General features: G+C 41.8%; 1 protein-coding gene across 7 annotated transcripts in view; it reads right to left on the reverse strand.

Annotated features, from left to right (window-relative positions):
• The window catches only part of USP25 (ubiquitin specific peptidase 25), a 147,080-nt gene extending 122,820 nt beyond the window's left edge, over positions 1-24,260 (reverse strand). For all 7 annotated transcript variants that reach the window (XM_073303641.2, XM_073303658.2, XM_073303650.2 and 4 more), the window contains exon 1: positions 23,986-24,260. In XM_073303641.2, the coding sequence (XP_073159742.2) occupies positions 23,986-24,030 (45 nt within the window). In that variant the 5' untranslated portion in view covers positions 24,031-24,260. The remainder of the gene's footprint in view (positions 1-23,985) is intronic.
• Between the last annotated feature and the right edge of the window lie 940 nt (positions 24,261-25,200).

Consider the following 25,200-nt stretch of genomic DNA (forward strand, 5'->3'; position numbering starts at 1 on the left):
CTGGCTGTTCAAATTCAGCCTCCAGGTGTTGAACCTCTGTGGTACATGCCTGAGTGAATCATTCACCCTTCCCTTCATAAATGTTATGGTACAGCACACTGATATAATGGCGGGGATGCTGTCATCGTCAGGTCCAGCTTCCCACACAGAGAGTGCCAGTGGCCCTTTAAACGGCCAAAAGCACACTCCACAGTCATTCTGCACCGGCTCAGCAAGTTGTTGAACTTCTCCATGCTGCTGTCAGGGCTCCCTGTTTAAGGTTTCATGAGCCACGGCATTAAAGGGTAAGCGGGGTCTCCAAAGATCACAATGGCCATTTCGACTTCCCCTACAGTGATCTTCCAGTCTGGGAAAAAAGTCCCGGCTTACAGCTTCCTGAATAGGCCAGTGTTTGGAAAGATGTGTGTGTCATGCACCTTTCCGGGCCAGCCTGCATTAATGTCAATGAAATGCCCACGGTGATTCACAAGTGCCTGGAGAACCATAGAGAAATGCCCCCTCTGATTAATGTACTCGCAGGCTAGATGTGCTGGTGCCAGAATTGAAATATACGTCCCATCTATCGCCCCTCCGCAGTTAGGGAAACCAATTTGTGCAAAGCCATCCACAATGTCATGCACATTACCTGGAGTCACAGTTCTTCTGAGTAGGATGTGATTAATGGCCCTGCAAACTTGCATCAACACAATTCCAACGGTTGATTTCCTCACTCCAAACTGGTTGGCGACCAATTGGTAGCTGTCTGGAGTTGCCAGCTTCCAGATTGCAATAGCCACCTGCTTCTCCACCATCAGGGCAGTTCTCAATCTCGTGTCTGTGCGCCACAGGGTGCGGGCAAGCTCCACACACAGTCCCATGAAAGTGGCTTTTCTCATCTGAAAGTTCTGCAGCCACTGCTCGTTATCCCAGACTTGCATGACGATGTGATCCCACCACTCAGTGCTTGTTTCCTGTGTCCAAACGCAGCGTTCCACGGTGATGAGCATGTCCGTGAATGCCACAAGCAAACTCGTGTCATATGCTATTGCCTCGGGTAACACATCGTCAGAGCCCTCACTGTCACTTTGGATCATAAGGAACAACTCTACTGCCAAACATGATGTGCTGGCAAGACTCATCAGCAGTTTGGGCTCCATTCCCGCAGACCAAAAGGGAAGACAGAGCACGCAGTACAAAAAATGTTGAAAGATGGCGCCAAATGTGGACAGAAGCACAGGGATTGCTGGGATGCGAACCGATGCATCACAGGGCTTTGGGACAGGACCCAGAATGCCCGGCCCCCTCTGTCCCCTTCCCACACGCCACAGTGCCAGAATGGGAAGAGGTGCTCTGTGGGATAGCTGCCCATAATGCACCGCTCCCAATGTCGCTGCAAGCGTTGCAAATGTGGCCACGCCAGTGCACTTGTTCCTGTCAGTGTGGACAGACGGCAGCGCTTTCCCTATTGCGCTCTCCGAAGGCGGGTTTAACTCAAAGCACACTACATCTGCAAGTGTAGCCATGCCCTAAGTAAAAGGCTTTAAAAAAAAATGGATTCTTATAGCTCCTCTTAAATCCTTATTTATTCACCTAAATAAAAAAATACCTGATTGTTTTCAAAGTTACTGAATGCTCACAAATCCTGTGGAAAGCAATAGAAGCTAGAGGTGCTTAGCATTGTTTGTTTTGGGGTTGCCGGGGCGGGGGGTCACTTAGGTTCCTATATCTGGATTTAAGAACACAAGTTTAGGTACTTAGGTTTAAATCTTTTGGCCTTCACTTATAATTAGGGCTCCATGTCTGTCACGGAGGTTGCGGAAGTCACAGATTCTGAAGCTTTCCTCGACCTCTGCAGAGGCCAGGGGACTAACCCCAGGGCCGCCCAAGCAGCTGGCTCCAGGATCTGCTGGCCCCAGGCAGCTGGAGCCACTGGTCCCAGGCACCCCCCACAACCACACCCTCTTCCCCACCCCCAAAGATATAATCACAGGCCTGATTAATATAAGTCATGGATAAGTCACAGGCAGTGAAATTTTGTTTAATGCCCATGACCTGTCCATGACTTTTACTAAAAATACCCGTGACTAAATTGTAGCCTTACTTATAATGGACAATATAGCTAGAACCAGTAACATCCCACCTACTGATAAGATAACAAAATCCTTAACAATATCCTCTGTACGTATGACTAGGGCCCTACCAAATTCACTGACCATGAAATCAGCGTCACGGACCGTGAAATCTGATCTCCCCGTGAAATGTAGCTATTGTCAGGGAGGGGCAGGGCTGGGAATGCTTCAGCTGAGGGGGTCCTACATGCACTGGGCTCCAGCTGCTAGCCCAGCCCAGGCTGAAGAGGGATGTGACTTCCTCTTCCCCTGCATAGGCGGCTCCCAGAGCCAGGTCAGACCCACCTCTGGGAACCTCCCATGGGTGCATGAAACTCTGCGGCTGCTGGTTGGGAGCCCATTTCCGAAGGCAGCACAGAAGTGAGGGAGCTGGTCAGCCCCCGAGCCGGGAAGGAGGCTTCTGGGAAAACAGGGACATGATAACCCCCCTCTCTATGACCCTGACTTCTACGCTACTATTGAAGGTGGAGCTGGCTTTACAGCTGGGCACCCAGCCAGCAGTCGCTGCTCTCCAGCTGCCCAGCTCTGAAGGCAGCACCCCTGCCAGCAGCACCACAAAAGTAAGGGTGGCAACACAATCCCCCTACAATAGTCTTACGACACCCACTCCACAACCCACTTTTGGGTCAGGATCCCCACGGTTACAGTACCATGAAATTTCAGATATAAACTTCTGAAACCATGAAACTGACTATTTTTAAAATCCTATGACAGTGAATTTGGTAGGGTCCTACTTATTTACCTCCCCCTACTTTACATATCCATGATGAATACACATTGCTAACTTTTAGAACAAAAGGGTTCTCATATAAATGGTGAGAATTTGGCAACTATTTGTACTTTAAATACATTGCATCTCAAAGTTCATAGTGTTTTTACTATTTAACCACAAATTTACAGAGCACTTCCTGGGATGAGAAAAGTCTGTTACAGTGGCAGCTGAGCAGACAGAATGCTCATTCACCTTCAAGACTGACAGGGCTTGTCAGCCAGCCTCAAAACTGGACAAGACAATGGCATGGAGGGTGGTGAAGGGGGAAATTCTCGTCTCAAAATAATTTGGCATTATTATACTTTCTATGTCCTCATGTTCAATTCCATCTGGGGAGTTAGGGAGTAAACTGGGCAAAATCAAAACTTTAAAAATCACTTTACTATTTTTGACAAACAACTCAAAAAGGTTTTATAAAACACCACAACATATTCAGCAATTACATTAAACAGCCTTTTGTTTCATCCACTAGAATTTACTACAGGAAAGTCATCCCATTCACACTCAAATTGGGGGGGTACAGGGGGGAGGGGAAAAAGTTTCACCTGAACGGCATGTATGGATTCACTTGTTATTTTTCCATGGTTGCTTTACTATAGATTTGCTCTCCCCTATGTAAAGTAGTAAAATCACCTGTGTTCATGTGCTTTTCACTCCAAATATTAAGCCTGTCTTCTCTTTCTCTATCATATCCAAATAACAGTTGCGCTCCTCCATCAAATATCTGAGATATTTTACTTTGGTAGTTTTGCTCCATTTCCTTTGATACAAATTAGAAATCTGAACACACACTTTAGCAAACAAAAGAAAAAAATCCAGCAAACTGCATGAGACAAGAAGATACAACCTTACCTACATCCATGCTCCCTTTGGTCTCAATGTAGCTTTCCATTCTAGTATTAATCCTTTATCACCATTAAAATGAGGAAAATGCATGTTCTCGAATTTCAGTGCTTTTGAGTCCTCCACCAACATATATAAAGTACAGTTACAAAAAACACACTAGAGAAACAATGGAAAAACAGATAAATCCTTCACGTGTGCTTTTGTTAATCAATTGAGATATGCTGCCCCAGCATTATTTTTCTCCATCAACCTCAGAAAACGAATTTCCAGATTGATTTGATTACTAACAGCTCCATCAGAATGCCTAGTTTGCACAACTCTTAACATTTTCAGTACAACTTATGAAATATATGCACTGAAGCTTTGTATGAAAGTTAAGTACTACCCCAACTGTGCCCTGCCATTTTTACTCATATTGATGTTTCCTTTGGGCATGTCTATACTAGCGTTTTTGGCCATGCAAACATCATTGCATAATTTAGTGCAGACACAAACACATGCAAATGCTACTACAAAAACTCATCAATGTTTGCGCCTGGTCACAGTTCACCAACAGAAAAAGATCGCACACAGTGTAGAGTAAGTCATGATCCAGAACCAACACTGGCAAGTGTTTGTATTAGGGCTGGTCTACACTGGGAACTTACATTGGCACAGCTATGTCTCCCAGAGATGTGAAAAATCCCACACCCCTGAATGATGTAGTTTAGTCGACCTAACCCCCGGTATAGACAGCACTAGGTCAATGAAAGGATTGCTAGTGCCTCACGAGGAGCTGGATTACCTCCACTGATGGGAGAACCCCGCCCACTGATGTAGGTAATGTCTACGCAGCAGCTGTGCTGCTGTAGCATTTCAAGTACAGACAAGCCCTTAGCATTCACACATTTCTGAGGAATATCTACACTAAAATAACTGATTCAGTTAAGCTGAGTTACAAAGTATAACTAAAAATGCTAGCACAGACTAGCTATGCATCTCCTCCTCCCACAAAGCAATCTGTGTGTCTTTCCTCCCTAATGCCTGCAAGACTACAAGACTCATTCTAATCCTTCAAAACCCTGATCAAAATTCACTTTTTTTATTAGCCTTTCATGACAGACTTCCATCCTGGACACCGCCTTCATACAGATATATTAAATTGGAACCAATGGTAAGTATAGGCCTACTACATTTCTTATGCAAGCCTCACATCTGCCCATATTCACACCCTGTTCCACGTGTTTGCCACCCCATGCTGTGTTATGTCAAATTTAGATGGTCAATTATTCAGAGCTCGAGCCTGTAACTGTGTCTATTGGTAGAGCACCATGCGTACCTACAGTGCTGCATATACAACAACTGTTGAGTGTGACTACCTAGTTTAAAGTCACTGCTGTTAACTCAGAAGAAGTTTTCTATTTTTCTGGCTTAACGCCAACCTTTTCCTTTATAATTCTGTGTCCCCATATTCCACATCTTTGCCCTTTCCAGCCAGCCACGCCTCCACGTAAGGAAATGTCTAATTAACGTTATCTGGCTATACCATCCCACTGGCGGAGCCTGGACAAGCAAAGCAAGACAGGATCGGCACTACACTTAGTTGCACACAGCTGAGGAAGATACTATAATCCCAAACAGTGCTATAAACTCAGATAATTTAACCACTATCAGGTGCCAAAGCTCAACTGTAATTTACACCACCATATTTCATGACAAACCTCGTATGTATGCTTCCATTCTGAACTACTGAACTGGTTCAGAGGAAAAAATAAATTTTAGCCTCGCTTTTTTTTAGTAGTTGTATCTCCAAATATCCCAGCTCTATTCATAACACTTCCAATTTTAAAATTTTCATACTGCAAGTGCACACTGGTCATTTAAGACACTTCATGTGCCTTTGTTTCAAAGGCCCACAAAGAGTTATATTCCTGGTGATGAAGCAGACGGCCTCAAACATTAGTAATGAGAAGTAGGGCCTAACGTAGAATATAACGTTCAGCACTTTTGGATTCAACATTTCATTCAAAGAAAAGTAAGTGTTCAAAACTCATGGAGGAGAATTTCTTCCCTCTCATGGGACAAATACTTGAGCATTTATCAGTGCTAGGGATATTTTTTTAAGTCACACAAAAAACAACAAAACAAACATGCTCAAGAATGGTATTTTATCTCAAATTCCTTCAAACAATACAGAAACCAAACCCTGCTTACTTGACTCACAAGTACAGCATTATTGACTTAAACAGGAAAAACTATCAGAATAAAGAATCCAGGACTTGGCCCCCTACATTTATTCTAAATTAGAATTTCTTTTACTCTAATAGGAATTGATTTTAAATGCAGCTGTTACTGGAACTGCCCCCAGCCAATTAGCTCATGAACTGGTCTCATCATGTGATGCTGTTGCTGTAATGAGAAAAGTACTGACTGATTAGAGGATTACATTCCTCTAATCTATAAAGGGGCTTTTAGTTTCTGCTATAAACAAATAATTAATCAAAGATATAGGGAAATTATGCAGAATGGACACACAAAAGACCCTCAGTTACCACAGAGAATGTCATCTCTGCAACGTTAATTATTTCTCCTGGGAACAGTTAAGATCAAGGCTACATCTCTGTACTTTCCAACAAAATAGTAAGCTTTTATTTACTGGTCAGGTTCCAAACCGGTAGCTTGCTTACATGACTAATAAATGAAACCTATCCACGAAGATACTATGCAAACCATGTTAATAAGCAATAGATATTTGGGCAGATCAAAATGCTTTGTTGCTGCCACGTGCTTTATCATCACTCGTGTTTTAAGGCTACTTCTTATATCAAAAATACAGTATGTATAATGGCAGGAAGCCAAGTTTATGGAAGGCAATTTTTTTTTACTCTAGGAAGGTACTGAAATGAGAGCCCTCACAACACAAGGCATCCACCCCCTGCTTTAAGAGAAACCCCTTATTTAATGCCGTGAAGCGTATCCAGTAAGGAGCTACTAAAGCAGCATCTGATCAAATGAAAATAAGTTTTTACCAAATAATAATGCCATAACTCTCCCAATATGCCTCAAACCTTCCCTGAAAGGATCACCTACGTGGCAAAAGGGGAGTTCAATCCTTGGTTTCTCTGCTAGGACTGCCAAAAAATGCCAATTACAGTTATGGTTTGTGCAAGGCAGACATTTATCCACTTGGAACTGGCCTGAGACCAAACTTATTTCAAATAGGCAGCAGGAAAGTCACTGGAACTACCAGTCCACAACAGCATGGGTTGTATTCAATTTGGAGACGGCGGGAAAAGGGTGTTAAAATCCATTATCAACGTTTGGAGTCAACCAGTCCTCCATAAGCTTTAAAAAGAATGGTTTTTAACATGTATTAAATAAAACAGCAGATGACTAAGAACAGCCATACTAGGTCAGACCAAATTGGGTCCATCTAGCCCAGTATCCCATCTTCCGACGGTGGCCAATGCCAGGTGCTCCAGAGGGAGCGAACAGAGCAGGTAAGTGATGGGTGATCCATCCCGTCACCCATTCCCATCTTCTGGCAAACAGAGGCTAGGGACACCATCCCTGTCCATCCTGGATGATAGCCATTGATGGATCTATCCTCCATGAATTCATCTAGGTCTTTTTTGAACCCTGTTATAGTCTTGGCCTTAATACTGAATTAGTTTACTTTTCCATTTTTTGCTGACCACCACACAGAGTCACTTTCCCTTTGTGAAGAACTGACTGATTTTTTGTTTTTCTATTTCATAACTGTTTCTATATAGCATCCTAAATATTTTAGGCTTTGATTGCTTGGCATGACTTCTCATTTAGTGTCTTAAAACAAAGCAAAATGTAATTGGTTTTGTATGTTTTAATTCAAGTTACCAGTGCATTGAAGAGCTGTAAACAATGAGATTTTTAAAAAGGACTGAATTAGTGAGCTTTCCAACTACAAATGTCTATCTCAGAAATTACATAAAACATGATGCACAGAGCAAGTAGTTCTATGGGGGTCGGGGGGAGGAAATCAACTGTTACCTAAATATTGTAAGCCAAATCATTCTCTGTGAGGAAGACCTGTTTAGTGAACTTGCAGTGTTTTCTGTTCCCTGATGTGGACTTTCCTCTAAACCATCCTAGCAAGGGGCAGGGAGGGGATGTTTTGTACTCTCTGCCTCCCAAAACCCCACACAAGGGGATGGGAGTTTGAGCCCCTAAAACTGCATGATGGCCCAGGTTCTACACAGAGCTAGGCATACATGTCAGACTATCTAAGCCCCACTTTCATTATAAGATGGCTCTGTCACACTTCCATAACCTAGTAACTTAGGGTACATATACACTGTCAAAAAAAGCCACAGCAGCAAATCTCAGAACCCAGGTCTACAGACTCAGGCTTGCACCACAGCACTAGAACTACCAGGGTAGGCGTTCCCACATGGGCTCTAGAACCTGACAAGGAGGGTGGGTCTCCGAGTTCTAGCTCCAGCCTGAGAGTGAACATTTACACTGCTATTTTTTGCACCCTAGCGTAAGCCCAAGTGTGTAAACCAGTGGTTCTCAACCCACGGCCTAATTAGTACACAGCTGCCACACTGGTCTGGCAGGTGGCAGGGCTGACTGCTGGCCCACACTGAGCGCTCCGCTCCCAGCCCTGCGCCCCGGCGCTCCCAGCTGCCCAGCCCTGCGCTGTGGAGGGGTCTCTGGGTGGGGGGTGCTGGGCGTAGGGAACTATGGTGGGGGCTTTAAGGGGAAGGGGCACTGTAGTTTTCAACCTGTAGCCCACAATGATTAATAGGCTGAGAACCACTGCTGTAGACCCACACTCTGAGACTCGCTGCCATGTTTGGGGGTTGTTTTGCTTTTGTTTTTACACTGTAGACAAACCCTTAGAGCTAGCCTTCAACACCTCATGGGTGGGGAGGGAGAAAGGTTCTTACAGAGGAAAAGGGAAGAAACAGCACTCTTATGTGTGTAACCTAGAAGTTATTAGGAGATGAAGAATTGGGGGAGATGCTACACACAGCAGCCCTTCCCATAACCCCATGGTTTCAGATTCACAGAGGCATCATCATATTGTTCTCTCTTGGAGAATCTTCAGGAGTTTCTGGGGCAACAGAAGCACTTCTTTCTTTGAAGGATTTTCTGTTCTATTTTGCTCACATCTCCACAGTAGAGGCCATGAATCTAAAGTTTTTAGCAGATAAGGGACTGTATATACATAACACACATGAAGATTAAACTCAGCAATTTGATAGTTCTGTTACTTGTTAATATTTTTGAAAGTAACCCAAATTATTAGAAGTTATTTAATTCTTACAGGTCACTCTAGCTCTTGTTGAAATCAACTTCAGTGTCACCAATGACTTTCATGGCAGCAACATTGGGCCCAGTGTCAAGAAGATAATAATAAATACTGGTTCTACTCACACGATATCGTTTAATACACAAAATGTGTTGGTAAAGTAAAATGACTTACCTTCAGTCTCATTTGTTCTAAAATGAATTTCCGTTAGCATTCAACTGAATCAAGCGAAGCTTTGCTTCTGGGGAAGTGTCTCTGTCTTATTTGTGTTTTATATTCTTAGGTAACTTATGATTAACCATTAGCAAAAATATCTTTGTTCCATCAAGTACGGATATTCTTATGAAGTCCACAAGATTTTAGGTTGTTTTTTATTCAAAGGATGATACAGGTTTACAGAAACACTTTCTAAATTGAGCATTAAATCCAGGCATGTAAATAATCTATGCAAGAATCTAGCTGGAACACCAGTTGCCTCATTCTGCATTCCGATTGGCTGAATGGGTCTTTTTTTATGCTGTCACAGTCACACACCAACACAGCTAGAGTTTTATCACTCACACAGAGAAAATTTCCAACGTTGATTATACTTATTCAGTGATGGGCAAGTTTCAAGTGGGTAGGGTCAAAGACAGGTCATGTTATGGGGATGGGAGGCAGACAGAGGCACTTGGGGGGGGTAGTGAGAAACTAAAGGAGAAAAGGAGATATATTTTAAAATGCCCCTTCCCCTGAAGTTTCAAGCTACCTTTTCAGCAGCAGCTTCTTATCCTTCAAACCACTTTTAACCCATTTTCCAGTGTAAACGGGTTAGTTGATTTTGTTCCATTCCCCCCCACTTTATTTATTTATTTTTTAAAGAAAGCAAGCTGCAGGCTGTTAAGAAAATCTGTTTTTGCAAGGTCAGCTAGGTTTCTTGAGGAGTCCAGGAAACTGTACCAAGACAGAGAGAGAGTGTTTAAATAAGCATATTCAAAAAAAGCTGAGTAAAGATGTTTTAGCACCTTTTCCCTACTTCTGTTATTTTTCCATAAACCCTGCAATCTCTTTTAAGTAAGTGTAAAAATAATAGGCCTAACACCAATAAACCACTCCAGAGTGTGCATTAGTAGTGGTCCACTTTTCAGTGGCTGAAGACACAAGACTAAACACCACACTCAAGGGTATGCCCGAAGTGCCTCCTAATGTAAACACTAAAGTGGCTTATTGACATATTATTCAACAGCTTTTTAAATGCCAAGATCCCTTATGACATAAACACTATCAGTGTTACTGTCAACAATGAGAATCTTTAAAGACACCACTGTACTGACCTCACCTCAGCTTGCTGTACCAACCTTATGTTCCTCAGGCAAGTGAAGCTTTTCTGTGAGCATGCAGGAAAATGAAATATTCCAACTTAAACAATGTTTCACAAAAGGGAATACACTAAACTCAGATTTCTGCTACAGAAAAAATCCTACATACTGTGCAGCATAAATTAAGGTTTCTGCAGTTTTTTCTTTGTTACATACAGAGGATGTCTTTATAACGATGAGATCACATTTTTTCTCCCCTAGTACTAGTGATGCATTTACATAAATGTGGTTTGTTGACTGTTTCACTTGAACTTCTCTGGTCCTTCTGTAAAAGCTTTAAAGGCGGCCTTTTTTTAGACAGAGTTAACCACTTTGTTTGTTTAATTAAAATGATTATTAATCCTACTGTATCCCAAGGGTGTTATTTTTAACCTTTCCAGGTGTTTTTAAAAAAGGTCTGTTAATAAGCAGGCACTGACTCAAGAGAACAATTTTATACGAGAAGGGAAGAACACAGTACACTAAGTTACTTAACAAGTTGGGTTGTGGGGGTTTTTCTTTGTTTGAAACCAGTTCTCATTTCTAGGATTTGGAAAAGAATCTACTGCCAAACACTAAGACATCACTGACACATGTAACATCTCTGCAGGAAGAGTACTGAAACATTACGGACTACCTGCAGGAGGCTTTGTCTGTGAAGGTCAATGAGTAGCTTTGATTTCATTAATTAATAATCTTAACATATGCAATGATATTAGAACATTATGGAGGCACAGGTAGTATGTCCATTATTAAGGATGCACCGAGATTTGCACCCAAGGCTAGAGTAAAAGCTCCTCATCTCACAGTTTTTTAAAAACTCTGTTGAGAAAATTGATAGAATGATGCCGAAAGGGCACTTTCTAGTTCATTTTATTAATGATTTTTTTTCCACTTGAATGATTGTAATCGAATCATACAGATAATTCTAACTTTCCATACAGATAATGCTCATCGAAACCTTGAGCATATACATTTGAAAATATTAGGTTGTCACTAAGCTAAACTTGTAAAAAAAAAATCGTTGTCTATGATTGTTATCATTATCAGGCCATGTCAATAGCTCAAGCCACTCTTCAGTCGCGCTGTGATATCTGAGATCGTAACTTGTTGTCATCCTTCCTCACCAGTCAATTTGCATGCTGCAATTCTATTCACTGAGATGAACCAGTGGAGTGTGGAAAACTATGTGAGAAGAGTTCTCATTTCACAGGTTACTTGACATGTACACAAACAGAAGACAACTGTCCTCTCTCTCTCCCCTTCCCTCCCCAACAGCCTTCTTCCAACAAGGTCCCCATAGAGGCAAGAACAGAGATGCTACTGTACTTCAGCGATAGCTTTTTCATCGCTTTCACCTTCACAGGACATACGGCAATACAATCTTCAGCATTCTGCATGGAGAAGCCAATAGGTAGCAGAATCTTTCTATTTTACTACACAGGAAGATAATGAAGCAGACACAGCACTCCCTCCCACCTTCCACACATACTCCACCTACACTAAGAAGTAGTGACAGAATTATCACACTCCCAGAGGGTACAGGTTGTATCTTCCCTCATTGTAACACAACTTCTTTAATCCTAGAGAAAGGAAGGGAAAAATAATGTGGCTAAAGATGGATAAATCATGGAATCCGTAACTTCTAATAGCACCATTATGTATACAAATGATTCAAAGGAGGTGGTAGCCACCAGCAGCAGCACATCAGAGGAGCTGACCACGGACAACTGGACAGACTTCCCTGGGTTCAGAATTCCTGTAACACTACTGATATCCTAAACTTCTCAGAGAGTTTCCTCCTACCCTTAACTTTGGCTATCCACATGGAATCCTGCAGGCCTCTGGATCTCTGGCTTCCAGCCAACTTCACCAAGTTATTTGTTCTCTACTTCAGTGTCCCCATTCCTTGATTCCTGCTCCCACTCTCAGATTTTCCTCCTTGCAGGGTTTCTAAAGACCTCAGTAAAATATAACCTTGAGTCTACAGTTTCTGTTAATCTGCTAAGTCTGCAGACCCTGTGGCTCTCTGAAAAGCTAAAGGAATGCAAAGATGGAAAGAAGAGCAGGAATCAAAGTGCTGACCCTGAGAGAGCAGAAGGATAGTGAGAAGCCTACTTATGAAAATGCTGACCAGGAAGCCAGGGCCAGACAGAGCTCCTAAGCTCCACAAGAATGCCTAGTGGCCAAGTTCACCTGGTCCCACTACTGTGCAGAACGTTGCAGCCTCTATAAGGTGTCCTGTCCCATTCTTCAGTTACTCCCTGGGAAGGTTTGAAATATTGCTTACTTTAAAAAAAAAAATCAAGTAAATTCCCCAACCAAAAATATTTGTTAAAAAGGTTGAGAAAACATATCAGTAACTTAATGATAAAAATCTTACATAAATCTTGTAAACAAGCAATGGAAAACTAGGAAACGCATAGTTAAAGCACTCAAAAATGAATAAACGCTTAGACAACCATACCCTTCTATAGCAATCAGTAACCACAAACACTAGAATGTTTTACCCTTCATTGCACAGGTTTTCCTGGGACTGAATTATAGACCAATCCTGCAAGTTGGTGCACTGTAGTCAATGGGAGTTAAGGACACTCTTTGGCTTGGGTCCTACAATAAAGAAAAATCTTTCAGGTTGAAAGGCCCCTTTAAAACTCCCCAATGGAAATTTGATTACTGAAGGTACCAGGACAGTCAAGGGAAGGAAATAAAAGGGTGAGGAGAATCCTTTAATTCTAGTATCTGACTTTTTTTTTTTTTTTTTTTTAAGAAGAGAATAAAGAGATTTAAGATGCCAGAATCAAAGAACTTCTGCAAAGGGAGGCCACAGAAGTGAGGGAAAAGCTGTGGGGGAAGAAAACAGTGGAAAGAACGCAATACAGGCAAACAAAACATGCATGCGTAGGCAAAAAAGTGATATGGTCCTTCAAGAACAGATGAAGTAGCCTCAGAAGTTACAGAGAAGACAAACAAATGAGGAAACACTTTGGAGAAAGGAAAAGGAAACTGGAAAAAGGAGTGGGACTCTGCAGAGAAGGAAAGTGTGACACTAAATTTTGCAAATAATCCCAAAGCTAGTTAAAAATGTTTTTATACATTAAAAATAGTTAGAGACTATTTTCTCTTGAAGCAAACACTTATTTTTAATTTAATAATTCAAATTGTGGGCATTCTTACTGAGTAGGGTAAAAGAGCACAGACCTCAACTTAAAGGTTAGAATTAAGGTTACTGTGATGTGTTGAAAGAGGACATATTCTCTCCTTAATATTTACACCTGGTGCTTCCCAGACTGCACATTTCATAAAGCACATCACTTAGAAGAAATGCATCAATGCCTCCATGAAGTCAGCAAGGGAGCAAAAAACCCTAATGCTAACTCCCAGATGGGTTGAGAGGGGCCAAAGAGGTAGGGTTACCATATGTCCATAGTTTCCTGGACATGTCCGGCTTTTTGGTTCTTAAAATCGCCATCTGGGAGGAGTCTTTAAGTATCTAAAAACATCTGGGATTTTGCCATTATTATTTTTTCCCAAAGAAGAGTTGATCATTCAAGAAAGAAAGTGAATGTTGATCAGTCGAGAGAGTGCCCACTTTTTCCCCCTAGCTCCCAGCACTTGCACCGTGAAACAGCTGTTTCGTGCGGCTGGGAGGGAGGGGGGAGAAAGGGGAACGCAGAGCGCTCAGAGGCCGAGGCGGGGATTTGGGAAAGGGGTCCAATGGGGTAGTGAGGGGGCAGAGTTGGGGCTCCGACTTTGGGAAAGGGGTTGGAAGCGGGACAGGGAAGGGGTGGAGTTGGGGCGGAGCCGGAGGGCGGCGCAAGCAAATACCACCCCTCTCCCGTGGAGTGTCCTCTTTTTTGAATGTTCAAATATGGTAACCCTACCAAAGAGTAGACTCAGGACCACCTTCTGTGGCTGAAAGGAGTAGGGAACTTCACAAGACACTCTCAGCTGAGGATAACAAAGAGATGTTATAGGCAACTGCACGTTTGAAATGTGTGTACTTCCCAAATTCTGAATACATGTACTAATCATCATTTACTGATTTAAAGAGATATTGTGCTGAACTTCCATGTAATTTTCAAATGAGCCAGAGCAATACAAAAATTTCTTCTTCAAATCTACTGTAGCAAAAAGCGCACTAATTTTAACATTCAACTTGGTAACTTTAAAGTAACACATAGCTAAAAAAGGATATTGCTGAAATTTAAAGAAAAAATTAAAACTTTTAGATAGAAAACAAGCATGGAAAGTTTTGTCCTAAAAGCTGAACTTTTCATGACTTCATATGAAGTCTGTGCAAAAAAGGATTATAACAGAAACAAAATTTAACTAGAGCATTTGCTATTCACCAAAGAATGTATACAAATTAGATTTTTCATAATAATTCAGACGGATACTTTACAGTCTCAGAGAGTGAACCAGAAAGACAAATTAATCCAGCTGGACTCCCTGTATTTCACAGCAGTACTTATTATACTATTCTCCAGCAACGAACTATAACTGACTATTGAATATGTATGAAGGATCCACAGAAACCTATGCATGGTATCACATCACAAGGATTAACTTGCATGAACTTGCACCAAATCTAGATGACTAAAGTCAGATTCACAGGTCCTCTGACTTCAATGGGCTTTGGATCAAGCCCTTAAAGCTGTGTGGTCTCTGAAGACCATCTGCCAAATAAATTATTCTCCTCTCAAACGTAAGAACCTAATATACTTCTTGAAAATGCACACAGGATTATTAGTTTGACACTTAAGAAAAAAAATCAGAAGCGTTCAAGTTCAGAAGAACATCTGAGGTATGTCAGTCTGTCTTGACTTGAAACCTGTCATACTGAGACATTTGTACATTTAAATGAGTAAAATAAAGTGCTGTTTATTTTCTATCATATTAACAAAGAAACTCTTTTAAAAGACACATTTTATTTACCACAACTTCTCAGTTGCAGTTAATTTAGCAACCTAGAATAAAAGCAGCATTGTTTTGATCAAGGCATATGAAGTCAAAAGATTTGCATCAGAAAAAAAAGCACACTAATATTTTTGTTGCTTTTAAGAAAAGCAGTTCAGACACAGAAGTTAAATGTCCGATGTGAATTTCCAATATTAATCTGATCACTCTGTTACTCCAATTCCAATGACTTTGTACTATAAACTACTAGGATTCCATATAGAATCTCTATCCTCACCCAGAATAGCTACCCTCACAAATGAGGTAAATAATTCAGTGTTGTAAACTCTCTCAATACTGGTATTTTTTCCTCAAAGCTTCAACTCTTGGATTCATGCGAGAACACCAGCTTTGTTTAAACAAAGTTTCAACACTCATCTTTTCAAAGTAAAGGCCAAATATGTGACCTCTAATGTTTCAATAACCAGAAGGCAAATAAAAATAAACCAATAAATTTTAAGACGACAATATCTGGGGGCTTAATTTGTGATTTTTGAACGCAGCAATACCCACAAAGAGCCGATCTGTAGTGCACAGGACAGAATTCACAATGCCTTGCACAGACATTTGTGAAATAATCAGTCTCCTAGTCACCACACCAGACCCCTATTTATCTTTTCAACAATCTTAATACCTTCCCCTATCACAGTCAGCTATAATTTTGCTATTGAGTTTAACAAGAGGAGAACTGGGGTCTTAGGAGATTTAACTTCAGGAATAGGACTTAATTGATTTGTTGCAAGCTTTGCTATACTAACAAGTTCTCCAAATTCTGGAAAATGAACAAGTGTCAGGATTAGGAATGTTCAAAGAATACAACAATTTAGCTGAGTTTTGCTTGGCCCTGGCACGGCACAGCTGCTTTGGAGACCCATTTATTTTTTAGCTAAAGAAGATATGATTTAAAGCAAGTTTTAGTAAAAAATGGTTCCAACTGCCCAATGTTAAAAATACATTCTTTTGAAACATAACAAGTTACCAACATATATACTGTCAGAAACTAAGAATTTGAACTAGCGTTAAGAAACATGGTATTTGCTCCTCAGAACATAAAACTCTTCATATGGGAATACTGAAAGTGTTCACAATTTCTAACCTACAAACCACCATGGGGAGGAGAGAGAGAGAAGAACCAGGCCTTTACCCCCCTTTTGGGGGGGGGGGGGGTAAGTGTACTCCAATTACTGATTACCATTCAGTAGCTAAAACATGCAGTTGTATTCTTTTTTCAACTTCACAGCTATAAATCACTTCGAGACCAGAGTCTTTTTTAAAAATGTCTGCAAAGGTAGTGATGAAGAAAGCTACACATTTCTTGAACAACCCGACATGATCACTTTCACTTCTACTATATGCAAAAATAAAAAAAAACACTGAAAGTTAATGCTGCTATTGTATCAGCCTTTCATGCTTAATCCTACCTCATCCTTTTTTACCTAGATCTTTGAAGGCTATAATACATATACAGTAATTGAATCAGATCAAAATCTGCCATATATATTATTCACATAAACCTCTGAGAGATGATGTATGGTAATCAGTTGTCACTCAATAAGCATTTTAACAACATTTTCACTCAGAGTTCAATATTTCATTCCATTAAGATAGTGGTTGCTTTATTTTTAAGTACACCAAGTAGCACTTTAACAGGAATAGTCCTATTTTATAACAAATAATAAAGAAGAACTGTCTAGCCTGAACATTTCCAATTCACTTTGGAATTTATTACTATTACAGTAACTTTTCTGCACTGTACCATCTTCCTAATAACATGGCTATTATTCACATTGTGATGCTGGAATAATACCCTTTAACATAAAGTTAGAGATAGGTTCTACGGGATGCTGAGTGCCCTCAACTCACAGACCAAGGAACACAGGTCCTTCTTAACATGCCTGCTGGTGCAGTAGCTTAGTTTTGAAAAACTCCACTTTTTAAAAAACAAAAAATTTTAAGTTTCGTTTTCAAGAAAAGACATGGCTTGCTTTCATTTAAACCTTTCCCTGAACTGATATCCATACACTGCATAACTGTACTTATTAGTGCAGGAGAATAGAAAGTGAAACTAACTAGCGTAGCCCAATCCTGCAAACATTAACTTCTCACTATTGACTAGTAATAAAACTATGATAAGCAATTCCACCTACGTCAGAAGAACTCCTCACCATAGTAAATGTATGACCCTTAATAACTGAAGTACAAAAAGTAAACTACATAAACAAAAGTAGATTAGTTTCCATTTCTTCCATGGCAGACAAGAACAGAATATCTAATTTTTTTAAAAAGGCAGAAAGTTTAAAAAAAAAATTAACACCCCTGCGCTTTCAGGTTCATTATATATTACACAAAAGCTCAGTTGTCCTCTCTCCCCCCCCACCTTTGCAGATCACTTTTAAATGGTCCAATATATACAGATTGTTAGGAGCACTTAAAATAATGTGTTTTTGAAAATGCGTTTTAACCTTTTAATGCAAAGTTGTGATTCTTTTTTATAAACCTTGATAAATGTTATTTATTATAGCCATAAATATTTTTCTTTTTAAAAATGTAAATCAAGCCATTTTGGAATTATAAAAAGAACTAAAAACAAGTTTATTAGTTAAAGACACCTTGTACATTTGTATATTTTGAACTTGGACTTGATCCAAAAAGCAATTCAAGTAAGGTCTTTGAGGCAGGAACTGTCTGTTATGGGTTTGAACAATGCCTAGTACAATGGGGTCCTGCATCATGACTGTGGCTCATAGATGCTACCACAACACAAATAATACATCATGAAGTCACTGAGGGCATTGCCATTGAGTTCAATGAGGTTTAGAGTAGGTCCTTAAAACATGCATTTAATAGTAAAGTTATAATATGGTCCACCGACTTAATAAATATAAATCCCAATTTCACAAAGGTTTTTTGTCTGCCTTTTACAACATGACCATAAAATCCAGGAAATATTCGATAACTTATTAGGCTCGCGGGGGAGGGGGGGGAGGCGGGAGAGAGGGAGGAGGAGAAGGGCAAAAGATGTTTTGTCTTGATCAGACTTTCATAAAATTGAGTTTTACCTGCTGTTGTAAATAATGAGCAGGGTCTGTGTTCAAACATAAGTGACACAAAATAAAGCTTTATACACAGATCACCAAGTATTTTAAAAATAGTCAACACCAACGCAATACACAGCATTCCCTCCAAACATGCTTTTATGACGAATTCACAACAAATATTTTTAATATCTGAAGCGGATGCCGGCACACAGCAAACTGGTCGCAATAGCAAGAGTTCAAGTTCATGTTCACAGTACCATTATTTCAGTGGTTATCGGTCTTAAAACCATGAATTGTGGAAAAAGTTGTACAGCACTTCCTAAATATTTTTAGAGAGTAGACCACAACTTAGGAAAATGGTCCTTCAGATAATCTCCCCTCCCTTTCATGACTGCATGGACCATTTCTCTGCCCCACCCCCATAATATTCTCATGACAACTACAACATGGAAAAGTTCATGGAAAAGTAGTATTAGGGAGTAATATAACATTTCAGCTGTTATTCAATGCAATTTAGTAGCAGGAAACAGGAAGATCCAAAAATCACATGACCAGCCAACTTTCCGCAGGCCACCTGCAAACCACAAACCAAAAGTCTGGAAAGGGGCATTTAAGGGAAAGACATTTTAACCTATGGAAGATGCGAAAAGAAAAAAAGCAAGTTGTCTTTTTCCTAGGAGCATGCTATATATCATTTAAAAAGTCAGTGCTACATATCCTTAATACAGGATATTTCTCAAAGATGAGATGAACTGCCACCTCTAATTTTATTCTATTATGATCACAACTACACTGGCAAAATTCAGACAGTTCAGCAGCAATGATAAGAGGAACTGCAGCATAAATAAAACAAGCTGTTTATTTAAAAAAAAAACACACACACCTCACACAACCACCATCCAGTCCTTCTCTGATTGGCACACAAACCAGGATAACCACTGCAAATTGGTACCATGTGTTGGCTGTTCAGAGGCCAGTGTAAAATGAATTAGTGATCTAGAGCCATTTCTTATTAGACAGGAGGTCAGCTATAACTTACATTTCAGTGGAGTTAAGTGACACAGTTGTGAAGAGACATATGATGTGTGTACACTATTGCTTCTCATTTTCTATCATTGGAAAACTGTGCATCTGAGTTTTGGTGGTGTACACAATGTCTAAGGGACTGGAGGCTCTCCACAGCAAGAGTGACAGATTACAACTGCGTTCCTTTGGAAAGACAACTTGAAGACACATCTACGAAACTGAGCGGCCAACTGTGTGGAATCAAACAATAAGAATTCTTTACCTTCTCAACAAGAAGCCTGACCAAAATCAACATTTTACTGGAAGGAGAAGAGGATAAGAGTCAGATAGGAGCCAAAAGTTAACAAATATTGGGAATACCTCTGGACAAAAATCAAAAAGCTACCAGCCTATTTATGTTTATTAAAATACTTATATATAAACATGGACATTATAGATGACCCCATAAATACTGAACAATGTTACAGATTCCCAAGTTGGACACAGCAACAAGACTGATAATATGATCCTGGTTATTCTTTGATTCAAGAGATAGAGAGCAAAACGTGAACAAGACAAAAGTCAAGATGCCCAATAAAAGAAATAAAGATCCAATTTTAAACAGACCCAGATTTTCTAAGTAAGGAAAACAATATTAGGCCTTGTCTATACTAGAAAGGATTTGCCAGTATAGCTTTACCAGCAAAATCTCTGAGTGTAGACAAAACTTATACGAGCAAAATTTCTTTTGCCAGTGTAACTATGTCTACACTAGTGCTTCTGCCAACATAGCTATGTCGGTAAGGGGTAAGATTTTTTTTTCACATTCCTAAATGACATAATTATGCCAGCAAAACTTTTAAGTGCAGATCAGGCTCCTAGCCCGAGTGAACCAAGCTTTCAAGTTAACTATACAGCATTGTACCAAAATAAACCTGTATTTTAAAGTATTACAAGAGCTGCTAAATACTTCCTCAGTAACAGAAAGAGATCCCGATTAATTAGTTACTGAAAACCACAGTTATGATGAGTAAGGGTATTCTGCTGACTCAAAGTCATCTCTTGGAAAGCTAATAATACATTTGTACCTTATATGTAGTTTCTCTGCACTAACAGAGGACAGTCATGAGAGACTTTCAGTCCTTGCCTACAAACAAAAAAGCACTCTCCACTCCTCTCCCCCAATAAAACAAACTCCCACCATGTTTAGCTCCAGTTCAGCTAAACCAGTAGGAATTTTTGTAAATTTTCCCAGTTTAGATAAGGTATTAGTCCATTTTAATATTTTACATAATTTGCTAGTATATTTTCTGTAACATATTATTTGGCTTATTATTTGTCTAAATCTATCAGCATGTAAACTCTTGATTGTATCCATTAAGATTTGGAGCTGTCACTTGGAAGACAAAATTTGCAACCTGAACTAAAGGTTGTTTTTTCACATACATTTCAGAGAAAACAAGTCATAGAAAATGTAGCATAAGGGAGATTTTTAATGTTACATATAGCTGATAAATATTGCTAGATATTAAAACTAAAATAATTTTAAATTAATATGCTTTTGCATCAGTTTTTTGGCTTGAAAAATTAATGAACTCTGAATCCTCTTTGAACTGCAAAGGTTTATTAGTTTACTCAGATGATACAATGCAAACAGTATTACTGTATGCTCTTTGGAGCGGTGCAAATAATAAACTACCAGCAGCAGCAAGATTTTAGTATTAGAGTTCTTGCTAATTCAACTCTCTCCCCCCCGCCAAAAAAGTTGGGTCACTAGTTGAAATGTAATCACAACCAGCCACTTCCAAAGGGGAAAAGAGAAAGGAATCCTCAGCTACAGACCATTGCCCACTGGTCTATCTGACAGCCCCGGCTAGGTCTACACTAGAAACGCTAAAGCGACACAGCTGTAGTGCTTCAGCACATACACTTACTGCACAAACAGAAGGGGTTCTTCAACCTGCGTAGTAAATCCACCTCTCTGAGATGTGGTAGGTACTTTCAATAGAATTCCTCTGTCAACCAAGCGATGACTACACTGGGACTTCGACTGACTTTACTACACCTCTCAGAGGTGTGAATTTTTCACAACCCCTAGCCAGGTAGCTAGGCTGACTTAATTTTCTAGCACAGACCGGCTCCATGATTGTTTTGATTATCTGTCAAACATAATCGACAGAACGAAAAGTAAGCATCCAGACCTACCAGATATTACGTGTCTATAACCAAGCTCCAATACAATAATTAAGGGCTATTAATAATAAAATAATAGCATTATTATAAGGGCTATTAATAATAAAATAATAGCATTATTATAAGGGCTATTAATAATAAAATAATAGCATTTTAAGTTAACTGACTGGTCACGAAAGGTGTCATACTTGCAGTAGTAGAAAACGAAGTTCTCCACTAGTTACAAAACACAGGCTCTGGCAGCAAGACTTTGCAACAGGAACTTGTTAGCACACTTGAATTTAAATGGGTATTGAACACTTCAGGAATGAGAAGATAAATTTAGTCCATGTCCATTCAGCCTTTCCCCTCCCTGCTGAAACTGCCAACAAAAGTGCAAATTATTGCTAATTGTGACAGCAATCTTTAGAAGTGGGCACCTCTCTTGAAGGGCTTATCTAAATTAGAAAGTAGTACTACTTTAACGATGCCAATACAGAAAAAGCAGCACAACCCCACAGTAAGGACAGTTATACTGGTGTAGTTTTTCCCACATGGGAAGGTGAGAATAACTATACCAGTACATACTTTTATACTTGTATAGCCACATCCATACCAGAGTTTTACTGGTACGACAATTTTGGTTAAATATACCAGCCCCGCCCCCCGACAAAGTTACACTGCTAAGAGGAAGTGTAGACATAGCCTTACTTAAGGTTAAGTAAAGCTATGTCTACACTAGCATTTTTGTCGGTAAAACTTTTGCCGGTCAGGGGTGTGAAAAAAACCCACCCCCACACCAACGTAAATTTTACAGACAGAAGCGCCAGTGTGGACAGTGCTATATTGGCAGGAGATGCTCTCCTGCCAATATAGCTACTGCCACTCGCTGGGCATGGTTTTATTATGCCAATGGGAGAGGTCTCTCCTGTCACTACACCAGGGACCCTGCAGTGGTACAGCTGTGCTGCTGTAAGGTCTGTAGTGGAGACAGTCACCAACTCATTTCATGTTAGCCAATGAACAGCAACAGACCATACCAATTTTCAGCAGAAAGGTTCCACATCACCACCAGCTGCTTAAATCCAACTGGAAAAATGAAATTGATAAAGTCACTAAATATAAAATCTTCAATTTTAATAAGACCTCCAAATATATTTTACTATCACTTTATTACTCCATTGTTTATTTAAACAATATTTAAAGCTCCATATTTAAAGCTCAGAATAGCTTCCGCTTTAAATATCTACTGATATCAGTATTTGTATTTTACATTTAAGTAACACCTTGTATCCTGTATTTTATATGTACAGCATAGCACCTTTCTCCTCTGAGAATTACCAGGCACATTATAAAATATTGGTATTATCCTACAATCCTTAGTCATGTGAATATTTTTTTCTTAGATAAGTATCCCATGAGGTCAACAGGACTACTTATGAGGGAGTTTGAAGACTGTACCCGGCATACCTGTACCACGACTGAAATACAGCTACCTTTGAAGTGAATGGAAGCAACGTGACCTTGCACTCCAGAGCACACTGCACAATGAAGGCGGGAGGTGATTTTACTAGAGGCTCAGCACAAGCTACTATTCTTTTACATGTGCACCACAGGCTATTTAGGAACTCCACTCATCACATCTGAGCACATCCTGAGGGAAGCTGCACATTCTAACTACATCTACATAAAGGAATTCAAAAGTTATAATTGTGACAGTCCACTTCTCCTCAGGCATGAGGAATGACACCTTGGTTACTATAAAAGCATGCTCCAACTAGACGGATCCACTCACTGAAAGGTACTGGTTTCACATCCTTACATAATTAGACAAACAGTTTTTGTTCATAACTTTCATGTTCAAGCAACATACAAAAGGAAAACACTCCAGAACTATGAAGGCCTGGGGAGATCTGCTCTAAAGATCTTCTCAGGGAAGGACTGGAGGGAAGAGAGGGAAACGCTGATTGATTTGGGGGGGAATAGAGGAGATGGTGTGTAGGGGAGGGCACGGCGAAAAGGGTTGGGGAGGAGGGAGGGGCGAGTTGTTTACAATGGGCGCTGGGTGAATGGCTACACCCCACATATGTCCTGGTGAGAGAGAAAAATTCATGGGGCGGGGCAGGTAGGACCTAATGGAGAAGAGACATCATGCGATATTATACAGCGCTCACAGCAGCCACGGCCCCCACCCCCAAAGGGCCCCCAGCCCAGCAAGCACCCAACCCCAGTCCCAGCCCAGCTCGCACCCCCACCACTCCGACCCAGCCCAGCCCGCCGCCGCCCAGCTGGCTCCCTGCTAAGGTCACAGCGCGAAGCGCCCGGGAGAAACCCCCGCCCCGCCCCGCGTTCCGGCTCCAAAGCCGGGCCCTCGCGTAGCCCAGCGGCCGCAGCAGGGCTTCCCCCGGCGGCGCGGGCTGGGCCGGTCCCCGCGGAGGGCCGCGGGCGGGCGGGCGGGCTGCACGGTCGGTACCTTCTGGGCTTTGCTCTGCTGCAGCACGTTCTGCTCCACGGTCATGGCCCCGGCCCGGCGCCGCTGGCCGCGTCCCCCCGGCGCGGCGCAGAGCAGCAGCAGCAGCAGCAGGAGGCGGCGGCGGCGGCGCGGGCAGCGGAGGGGCAGGTGCCGGGCCCAGAGTCGGGGGGGAGCCCGACTCGGCGCGACGCGGACGTGCCGCCCTGGGACGGAAAGAAGCGGGTCGGCTCAGGCCCGGCCCCTGCCCGCCACCCAGCCCGGCCCGGGCCCTGGAATGTGCCGCCGGCTCCGCCCCCGGCTCGCAGCCCGCCTCGCCCAGCCCCGCAGCCAACCACCGCCTGCTCGGCTCCCGCCCCCGCCCCGCTGCCCTGCCCCGCCCCGCCCTCCGCCTCCCCCCGCTGCCGCCCTCCTCCCCCCACGCTCCTCCCTCTCCCCCGCCAGTCACCAGCGGCCCTGTCTTCCCTCCGCCCCACGCCTCCTCTGCCTCCCGCTCCTCTCGAGTACTACGGCTCTCCCTCTGCCTACCCCCTACCTCGTGCTCCTGCCCTCCCTGCCCAGCTGCCTCTTTCCAACAGCAGCAACTTCCTCACCGAGGGGCCAGGGCTGCTGGCCTCCCTTCCCACTCTGATCCCTCCTTCTCTTGCTGCCACCTAATCGCCCGTGATAATATGTCTTATTGTATTGTCATAGTGCCTGGGATCCGCACTTGTGGATCAGGACCACATTGTCCTAGACACTGTACAAGCATAATATAGTGTCCACCCTCCCCAGGCTAATACCTCTCCTCCTCCCTCTCTAATCACTAGTGCGCTTACATTCTGCCTTCTCCCTGAGCCCTGGCAGCAATACAGGGGTCTGTCTCCCCCTCACTCGTGTTACACCTTCTTGCCCCTTCCCTTCCAATTCCTCCTCTTACTTACTCAGCCCAAGAAGAGCAGCAGGACTTCAGCTCTCTCCCCTCACTACCCCGTCACCAGTGTCAGTGTCCTCCTCTTCCAGGGCAGCAGTTGAGCTTTTACCTAGTCATTAGTGTTACTACCCATCCTCTCCAGCTGCTGCTGCAGAAGAGGAGGAATTCCTACCCAGTCATTCCTGTAACCTTCCTTCCCCTCTTCCACTAGCACTACTGGCCTCCCTTTTACTCTTCAGCAGCAACAGATTAGCTTCAACCAACTTCCTAGTCATAGGCCTAGTTTACACTACACAGTTAGGTCC

This window comes from Lepidochelys kempii, chromosome 1 (assembly GCF_965140285.1).
Source record: "Lepidochelys kempii isolate rLepKem1 chromosome 1, rLepKem1.hap1, whole genome shotgun sequence".
Lineage (NCBI taxonomy): Eukaryota > Metazoa > Chordata > Testudines > Cheloniidae > Lepidochelys > Lepidochelys kempii.